The sequence below is a fragment of the Corvus brachyrhynchos genome, unplaced genomic scaffold (assembly GCF_000691975.1).
Source record: "Corvus brachyrhynchos isolate BGI_N302 unplaced genomic scaffold, ASM69197v1 scaffold255, whole genome shotgun sequence".
Lineage (NCBI taxonomy): Eukaryota > Metazoa > Chordata > Aves > Passeriformes > Corvidae > Corvus > Corvus brachyrhynchos.
The window spans coordinates 192,050-201,928 of NW_008238358.1; the positions used below are offsets into that span (position 1 = coordinate 192,050).

Here is a 9,879-nt window from a genome sequence, read left to right on the forward strand (position 1 = left end):
AGGTTGCTTCCAGCCTCAGCAATTCTGTGATGATGTGAAATCTTAAAAACTGTTGTCCTTAGTTTCTGAAACTGACATTTTATTTTCTTTTGGAGTTGTATGTAATGAATAAAATTTTCTACCTCAAATGGTTTTATGAAACCCAAAAAGATCCTCACCACTACTGGATTTAAAGAAATTGCTACCCAGACAAGAGCAGCTGTCTGATGCCTTTAATTTTTAACAGCCTCAAGATATTCCAGATGGGCACCGTGCCCCGCCTCCATTGGTGCAGCGCAGCAGCAGCACTCGCAGCATTGATACCCAAACGCCCGGTGGAGCAGACAAGGGCAGTAACAACAGCAGCCGCTCCCAGTCAGTATCTCCAACCTCATTTCTTACTATCTGTAATGAAGGCAGCGAAGAAAGTCCATGTTCTGCAGATGATCTGCTTGGTGATTCCAGAGATAAAGGTACTGTGTCACTTTAAAATTCAACACTGCTGAACTTGTGTGATGTTCATAACCACGTAGGTAAAAAAGAGGGTTTGTTCCCTGCATCCATGGAGAAACAGTAGAATGTGGGGTTTTTGGTACATGATCTGTTTTTTTTCAAATTGCTCCAAGTACTGTGTGTGCACATATTAATTAAAGCTGGATAGATGTGACTGAGGAATGTGCTTCCCAAAAAGCTTTTGTTTTTAAATAATAGATTCTTAAAGTATTTTAAGCAGGTTGAGGAAGCAAGAATCTACAGTATCAGGTGAAACTGTTGCTTGTGTTGGGTATCTTTTATGATCTTGGACAAAATGGGCAACCTTACAGCATTTCATGCACACACCCATAAAAGTTTAAGTGTTGGGTTTATTTAATTATTCTTTTTTTAGCTGAAATATTTTGAAAGATCTTAAGAGAATTTTATAATTCAACATAAAGCTGTTCTGGTTTTTTAAGAAATATGGCTTCTGCCCATTTTCTTTGGGTAGATGGTGACAGCACAGAACCATAGATTTAGGTCTGCAGTTACATATTGAAAATGTCCAGGAATGATGAGAGATTGCAGAGGAGCCTGAACATTTTATAAGGAAGAAATAGAAAGAAATAAAGGAATTGAGATAAGAGAGCTTATTTGCAAATGAAGGCTGGAAAGCATATGAAAATGTTTTTTAATTTTGTAACATTGGTGTAATGAAGTGGATTTATATTCAGGGAGCATTTAAAGGTAGCTCTTGTGGTTTTTTTATAGTGTGACACATTTAAGTAATGAGAAACTCTGTTCTTGCAGAAAATGGGAATAATTCTCCCTTGCCAAAATACGCTACCTCGCCAAAACCCAACAACAGCTACATGTTCAAGCGTGAACCTCCTGAGGGCTGTGAAAAGGTGAAAGTCTTTGAGGAAAACTTGTAAGTTGATCTTTGCTACATAAGAAATAACATCTAACAATCAGATTAATTATTGCTTTATTGATTTTGTGTCAGATAGAAGTTATTAGTCCAGGTGCTAAAGCCATGCTAACAGTCTGATCTCTGTTTTTTGGTGACTATGTACTGGCATATGTGTATGTATTTTACTGCTGGAATTTTGTGTTAAAATCTTAAGAGGTGTTTTTTAAAAAACAGCATAATTTGAGAGGACTGTCTCTTACCTGGCAGGCAGTGGGCGAGGAGCTCAAATAATCTGATAGGGAGAGATCTATCAAATAATAGCCTGTAGTGCAGCTGCATCAGCTAATGTATGTCACAGCTTGATAGGCACATCCAGTAATCTAGACTCTGACGACCATATTCTTTTCAGCTAAATCAATGTAGTTATGATACTTCTAGTGACAGAGGAGTAATTTGACCCTGAGTATTTGATGCTTTGATTATTCTGAAAAGGCCAACTTTTGTCATTTGGGAATATTCTGGGAGGTTATGTTTTTTTATTATTATCAGGAGTTTTTATACCCTTATGTGACTTGTATGCAAGAATCTTAACCTGCAGTTAAAAATTCCATCTTGTCACACAAGGAGTGTCAATTGGTTACAATTCTCTTATGCCTATGCTATCTCAAGAATGCCATCTAGTATAAATGTTAGTTTAAAAAAAAATAGCTTGGTTGACCTATGCAAATAAATTTTGAGAGGTCTCTAAAGCCTCTCCCATAGCAATGTGGGAAGGGTTACAGTAACTTAAGTTACCTGTCTCTATTTTAGCTGTGTGCACTATGTTGCCAATAGATTGGATAGTATTCACTTGCTGCAGGAACATATTCTATTGCAGTTTGACTTGCATTTGCATTTCTTTTTGGAAGTCCTTGGTGTGTAACTGCAGGACTGTTCTACTGTAGAGTGAAACAGGCTTCTACAGAAGTTTTTACCTGGCTATGGCAGTTCTCAGACATTGCAGTCTCCTGAAAAAAATCTTTTCATATCTGTTACTTGAATTCCATGTGTATGTGGAATACGTGAGTGTAACTATTTAAAGCTCAACCTTTGTTTAACATAATTTCTATTCGAAGATCCTGTACAGGATTTTCATTTGGGAAGAAAATTTACAGGTGGGGTTGAATTTTCTGGACATTTGGGAGAATCAGCTAGCATGGAAATGTACCCTATTTCATGACCAGAATTACTTTTCAGAATAGAGTATCTCTACGAGAGTACACTGGAAGATTGGCTTGCTTGGCTTAGTAAAACAAAGACGTGCTCATGTCTGTCTTTTACAAATACAAGGAAGCGAGGGGGAGGTTATAGGCTAAAGGACAATGCTGGCAACAAAAAAAGTGAATAAAAATTTCTGATGGCTATTTTCAAGCAGTAAAGAGAGACTTTAAAGCAGATTTATATAGTTCTGTCTTAAAGTAGAATTTGGCTACTGTAAGTAGATTTACATTGCAGCGTTAGAAGTAAACACAGAAGGCATTCCTAAGCTATCCATGATTTCCATTCCAGCTCTGCTCTTCTTAAAGCATGTCTTAGGCTGAGTTCTATGCTGAAATGGCAACAGTGCAAGTCAGGATCTAAATACGTGTTCCACACTTCCTTCCCAGGTTATAGGTAGATCATGAAAACTACATTTTACTCTCTGCATTGAGTTTTCTGTAAGATGGGTTCATCTTCTGCGGAGATTCAGGGCATACTCATGTGAACATGCAAAGAAGGGAGAAGTATAGAAAAGGGGATGCCCTGATTATCATGAACCCCTTAGAGATATGCAATATTAGGATCATTGGTATGCCAGCTTTCTTTCACAGGGCTTGCTGTATAAATAGTGTCTGTATGTGGGGCAGAACTGGTTGAGCTGTGAAAGTTTCTGGAGAACACAATTGAAAATACTCTCTCATATATTGAATGTGCTAGTTCATGGACAGGGTTTGTGATCAAGCATGAAGTTGGTTGGGTTCCTTAGGTTTGGAAACAGCCTGCCCTAAGAACATGCTGTTGCCTTGCAGCACATGTAAACAAGCAGTTTAAACCATCTTGTCATTTGCTGTGTGCTGTGAGTGTCATTAAGGCATTATTGAGTAGCTGAAATACTTCAAATTGAAACCTCGACTTGTTTCTGATTATGTGTTCAGCAATACATCCCTGCCATGGCAGAATTTGATTGTTCCATAAAACCATTGTGTGTATTTTATTCTAGGCCAAAGCCATTGCATGAAATTCCAGCCTTCTATTGCCCTGACAAGAACAAAGTGAATTTCATTCCGAAAAGTGGCTCTGCCTTCTGTCTTGTCAGCATCCTCAAGCCACTTCTTCCCACACAGGATCTCACACTTAAGGGCACTACACACAGCCTGACTGTCTCCTCCAGCATGACACCTGGTTTGTTACAGCCCATTTCTGTGGCCTCCTTGACTACAAACACAGATCAAGACAGGATCTCTCGTGGAACAAGTACAGTAATACCACAGACCTCTCTGCTCCAGCAGTCAGGATGTATTGAGGAAGCTGAAGAATAATTTAGATTGTCTTGACGTTTTTCTGGGCAACTACTGGGAAAAAAATGGAACCATTTGACCGGACCTTTCTGATCACACACGCACATTGTTTTAACAATTTATGGCACTGCCATAATCAAACTGTATAATTGACAGTTTGGTAGCACATTGAGAAGTTCAGGAGGATGCAGCAGCTGATGTGCTGTTGTGCTGTCTGCTTTTGAAGACTCTGGTTCTGTTTTTCTCCTGCTTTTTTTAAACACTGGTGAAAGCAAAGACTATCATAATCCTTTGCCGTTTAAAGGACCAGTTGTTGTGATGGTGTGTATCCTCTGACATTTTTTCCCCATTAAAACAAGTCTCAAGACCAGCCAGCTGATCCCATTTACCATTGTAATCTGCAGAGGGAGGGGCAATCAGATGGTTTTGCAAGATGTCTTTTGTATGAAAATGTGTATTTTGTAACAAAATTTTGCCTTTTCTGGTTTGTAGCAGATGGTGTTTCCTGGTGATGATCCCCCTACCCTTTTTTTTTTTTTTTCCTTTGGTGGGGAAGGTTCTTTTATACTTGGCTGGCTTACAGCTGATGGGACCAAAGGATTGCTGAACTATTACAGCAGTCTCAAATTATGTGACCTTGCTGAACAGCCTCAGATGTAAACAAAGCAAGACAAGTTAATATGTTTGAAACTTTTAAAACAGAAGAGTATGCAAAAACAGTGTTAGTATATAGTGTACATTTTTTTTATACTGAAAATTTGTGCTTCTGGTAAGTCACATTCTTAAAACTCCTTCCTTCACAGAATTCCTACTAGTTTATTGGCTGGAAAATTGCATTTTAAAGCACTTGCCCTGGTATTGTTCTATTTGTCCATAGAATTTTTGTGCAGATGTGGGGAAAAAACATATTATCCTCTTCCTTGGTATTCTTTCTTCCAGAAAATGCTTGGCTCTTACAGGCTTGCTTAGCTCCTTATGAGTCAGCCTGAATCATTAATCACTCTTGGTACAAATTTGCTCTGACATGACTCATCACTGTATTATAGACCGTGGCCACATAATACTGAAATACTGAAATACCTGTGCATGGTTTCCTCCCTTTGTCATAGCAGTGTTTGTGTGTCCGTTGAAGGTGATGGTTTGTCAGGCATGATATGTGTTACGCAGAAGTTTACAGCAGCAGATATGTTCTCCCTTTTTGACTAACAGCTTAGGCTGGCATGTAAAACAGAGGATTTTTTTGATACTTCGTCTGTCCTGATAATGTGACAGTTAATGGTTGCTTTGAAATTACAATAAAAGGCAAAAATGGGGGGGAAAGGCAACTGCAAACAGAAACTGTTCAGGAACTTCACTGAGGTTTCTCATGTGTTCCTGGAGTGCATTACTTGGGTTTGAATTAATACAATTATAGTTATGCAGAAAACTGCAGTGACCTGAATACTGGTGTCATATCCACTTACAAAACAAGTTGATCTTGTACCTCTTTAACAGAGTTAGATTCAGTAATTTCAAAGTAAGTGTCGTCGTGGGCAGTCTCTGGGTCTGAATATTGGTCTGTTACACACAAGCAGTTCTCACTGGCTTGCACCTGCATAACTTCCATCTACATAGCTTCCATGGATCAGTTTTATTCTCAGGTCTCCTCATAATGGCAACTATTTAAAGATGATACTGCAAGTATACCAGTCTTGTTCAGTGCTTAATATGCTGAATTTGCTTGCAAACATTTCGTTTGAGAGAAAAAAAACCCTGCATATGTGTGCAGATAATAATCATAATTTTGATGCATATTTGCTGTTCCTTTAAATCCTGTATTAGTAACTATGATTGCAGTGTACTTTATTCAGCAAGTAAGTGCAAATCATATTAGAGTGTGCAAATTCTCTCTTTATAGTATTTTTAAAACATGATGCAAAAAATTCAGTAAATGAAAATTGTACCAGGAAGTATGAAAGTATTACACCTGTTAAACTAGCAAACAAGCATAGTTTGATTTACTATGTATCTTCCCATGAAAATGAACAGGATTGTTTTGAAGTAACAGTTTTGATTTGCACTGACATTGTCAGTCATCTGAAGTTGTTGAGGAACAGAGTTTTAAAATAAGCAGCTTTGTGCATCAAACTTGTGTAATTCTGCCAGTTGATAGTTCTTTTCTAGGCATTGTGGATGTTGATTTGTTTCTTCTGAAACACTGCAGTGCAATTTGAAGCCTAAAATTTACTGCTTTAGTTAGGTTTGTTTAAACCTGGTGTGGCTGAATCCAGATCATATTCAGGTGAAGGAAGTGCTTTTAAGTCTGTTTTCTACTTCTGTAACAGTAGCATGTAAAGAACTTCTTCATTGTTGCCAAACTGCCTAGTGCTTTATTAGGAGATCTTAACTGAATGGTTAAGAACTGAAGGGCTAAAGTTAACAAATAGCCTTTATTACAGCCTTGACACTTAACTGACTTCACCAAAATGCATTCTGATGTTTGTTTTCATCACAGTGTGACTCTCCCAAATAGCAGTGGGCTTTCTTACCGTAGGACTTTCTTTTGCACCTGTTGTTGTAGTACTTTGAGTATCTCTGGTAGTTTACCTTGTATGTTATTGGACAATGTACTGTACAAATTAGTGAGCTGCTCTGATAAAAACCAAATGTAAATGTGTGAAGTTTTTGCTTTTTATAAAAAAACTGCATTCAGGACAACATTCAGTCATTTTTATATGCAGGACAACTCTACTATTGCTGTGGCAGCTCAACTTTATTATGAATCCACACTGAAGAGTCAGAATTAAGAAAATATGACAGCTCTTGTTCTGAGACCAGCTTTGATGTGTGCAGACAAAAATTAGCCTTAAATTTTTTATGTGCTGTCTTGTGCCATAGCATAGCTGTTAGCTGAACTATTTAATTCGATTTGCAAATAGCTTTGAGAGTGCATGGAGCTTTTTAAAAATTCTTTTTTGTATAGAGCGCGATGTTCATTCTTTTGGGGAGCTGACCTGTGCATTACACAAGCACAGTTTTACTGAAAGAGTTTAAATTCTTTTGGCTTACTGAAATCCTAACTATGCATAGACCTAGTCAGTTCCTTGATTGCCAACTTTGTAGCTTAAGATAAAGGTCTATTTTTATGCACAACTCGACACACTTGATATTCTTGTTTTCTTGGTATTTTACACTTCTAGCCACACTTAAAGGCTGGTGGTTGTGTTCAATAACACTGACCGTTGATTTTGAGATATAATAAATGATGTTACTCCAGTTGTAAATTTTACTTAAATCACAAGGAAGGAGTTTATTGTAATGAAGTCCATGGTGACAGCTATGATTATTGGAATTGTTTTTTCAAAAACTCAAGGTGCAAGGGTAGAGGGCTCCTTTGGTAAAGTTTGACCTGCTTCAGCTATTCTTTCCTTGCTTGGTACCATAATCCTGTAGCATTTAAATACTTGGAAAAGTAACAGATGTGCTTAAGTACATATATCTTGGAAAGAAATTCTTGGTTTCAGGTACATATCCCAAGTGAGGAAAAAAGGGAGTGAAAATTAAATATTACTTACTGTGGACGTAAATGGTTGCTGTGTTTGACTTATGTAAAGCAATAGCAGTTCTTATAAAGTATGTTTAGTCTCAGGGCTATTTTTTGATTTGTTCTAAAATACAATTTCCTGGAATTCAGAGTCTGAGACTGTTGAAAAACACTGAAGCTGAGCTTTTTGGGAAGAAGGAAACAAAGTCATATCCATTAAGATTTCCTCTGCCTCAGGCCTGACTTCTTGCTGTTTATTAAGAGAATTCAGTGGTACCACAGTAATTCCTTGCTGAAGTATTACCTGTTCTCTCTCCCTGACATCTCTGAAATGCTGACTGATGTCTTCATAGGAGCTCAGTGCCAGTGTTGTCCATGTTTCCTTGCTAAATGTTTCCTTGCTGAGTACTTGACAGCTTCTCTATCAAGGTGAGAGGGCAAAGGAAGATGCAAAGGAAGTCACCAGAGACTTGCAGTTACAGAGATCATTGCTGCAGGGTGACTTCTTGGGTATCTTGATTTCCACTTGACTCATTGTGTACATGCACGCATACAGTCTGCATAAGTCTGCTGCTTTTATCTGTATGGCTGGAGTCAGGGCTGGTATTTTTGAGACCCTTTTATTATTTTTTTTCCTATGTACAGACTTGCAGAGCTGTTCTCTTCCAGAACTGGTGCACACTTACATGTATCTCCAAAGCAAAGCTTGTGTGTTGTTCTTGCTTGTCCTCATGAGATTAATATAACCTGCAAAAAGGAAATAAAAGCACCCAAACACTTGAGAATATCAGGACTGTGCTCTCTCCATATAATCCCATAGTTTGTGTGCGCCCTTCATCAGATGACTTAGACCTGAGCCAGGTTGATATATGTTAAACCAAAAATATTTGCTCTTTGGAAAGGCAATAGAAGGTATGGCCTTCATAACCTAGGGAGGTGAAAAGCACTGAGGCACAATTTGTTTTACTGTGATCAAAGAGTTCTTATAGAATTGTTTTTCTGAATATGGGTATACAGGAAAACAAAGTGACCAATCACTGCAAGATGTACTTGTGTGTTTTCTTGATGTGAGTTTGTGAGCATTCAGCAACTCTGAAAATCAGTTCCACTCTTAGTGTTCTGTTTATACAAAGAATGACTTAGGTGCATTGTTTGGAAACTGTTACTTTGCACATCAAGTGGGGAGAGAATTTTAACTATTCCCAAGTGTTCTGTGAAATTCCAGTCCTGTACCCCAGCTGAACCGGTCCCTTTCTGAGTGCTCCAAACATAAATGGAGTCCTGTTACTGCTTGCTTGGTTTCACTGCATGTCATCAGTAAATACTTTGGGTATGGTCTTTGTTTAACAGCCCTCCATTGGGATTTGTATTTGACTACAGAGACTTCTATAATGTTGACAGGTCTGTCTGAATAGCAGAAGAGGACTTGGCCTGATAACACTGCAAGTTAACATTTCTTACACAAACTTCTTTTGAAACAACTCTCTTTGAAAATCTGCTAAAAAAAAGAAAACAAACCCCTTCTGAACACAACATCCATCCCAATTTTCAATGTACTGATAGTTAAGAACATAGCTTGGCTTCATTCTAAATTATTTTGTTTATTGAAATGTGCTATTTTTGAGGGTAGCAGTCAAAGGATGTTCAAAACTGCCATTAGATTTGCCTTTGTATGAAATTGGCTGATATGTTTTCCTCTGTTACACTGTGATAACTTGTGGAGATGTTCTTGCTTATGTTGTACTGATAGGTTACTTGTTGCATGTAAAGTGATTTTTGTAAGCAAGAGGAATTCCAGGGATGTTCTGCAAAAAAGGGCCTATTCTGAGGTGATGTACACTGTTGTAAAACTGGAGCAGCTCAACTAATTTCAATGGAATTCTTGATTTACACTAGTCTTTTTGCTATGTGTAGTTATGCCAGTACAATTTTGCACAATGTTATTTGAATATTGCGTTCTGACTTGTGAACTGTTTCTACGGAAAACAGTGAAAATTTTACAAACTGCAATAGCGGAATGTTTTTGGCCTTTTTTTTTTGTTTTGTTTTTGCCTAAAATAAAAAGTTGTCACTTTGAGCTACGGGCTAATCTTGGATTTATTTGTAGTAGCAAGGGTTTTTTGTGTTCTCACAGTCTGAAGATTTGCCTGAGCGTTTACCCTGAGGGTAGTGGGCATTTACTACAAATAAAATAACCACTTTTTAAACCCTTTTGAAAAAAAATCATCAGGATGGAAATCTTTGTTTAATCCATGCCCTCATTCCTCCAGTGTATCCTGGAGAACAGTCCTGAAAATTCTGCCTTTCCCTGTCTTCATCTGCAGTAAGTTTGGTCAGTTCCTGAGGACACTACAATCCCACTATTAGGGGAAGGTGCCTAAAGTCCTGGACTTTGGAAACAGAAGGATTCAGCATGTATTCTCCTGGGAGGGAAGGTATGAGAACAGGACTGA

General features: G+C 37.9%; 1 protein-coding gene across 1 annotated transcript in view; it reads left to right on the plus strand.

The window, feature by feature from the left end:
* The window catches only part of FAM117B (family with sequence similarity 117 member B), a 28,685-nt gene extending 19,182 nt beyond the window's left edge, over positions 1-9,503 (plus strand). The window contains exons 6-8 of the mRNA XM_017735767.1: positions 227-452; positions 1,264-1,384; positions 3,606-9,503. Of these exons, the coding sequence (XP_017591256.1) occupies positions 227-452; positions 1,264-1,384; positions 3,606-3,924 (666 nt within the window). The 3' untranslated portion in view covers positions 3,925-9,503. The remainder of the gene's footprint in view (positions 1-226; positions 453-1,263; positions 1,385-3,605) is intronic.
* Positions 9,504-9,879: the final 376 nt, after the last annotated feature.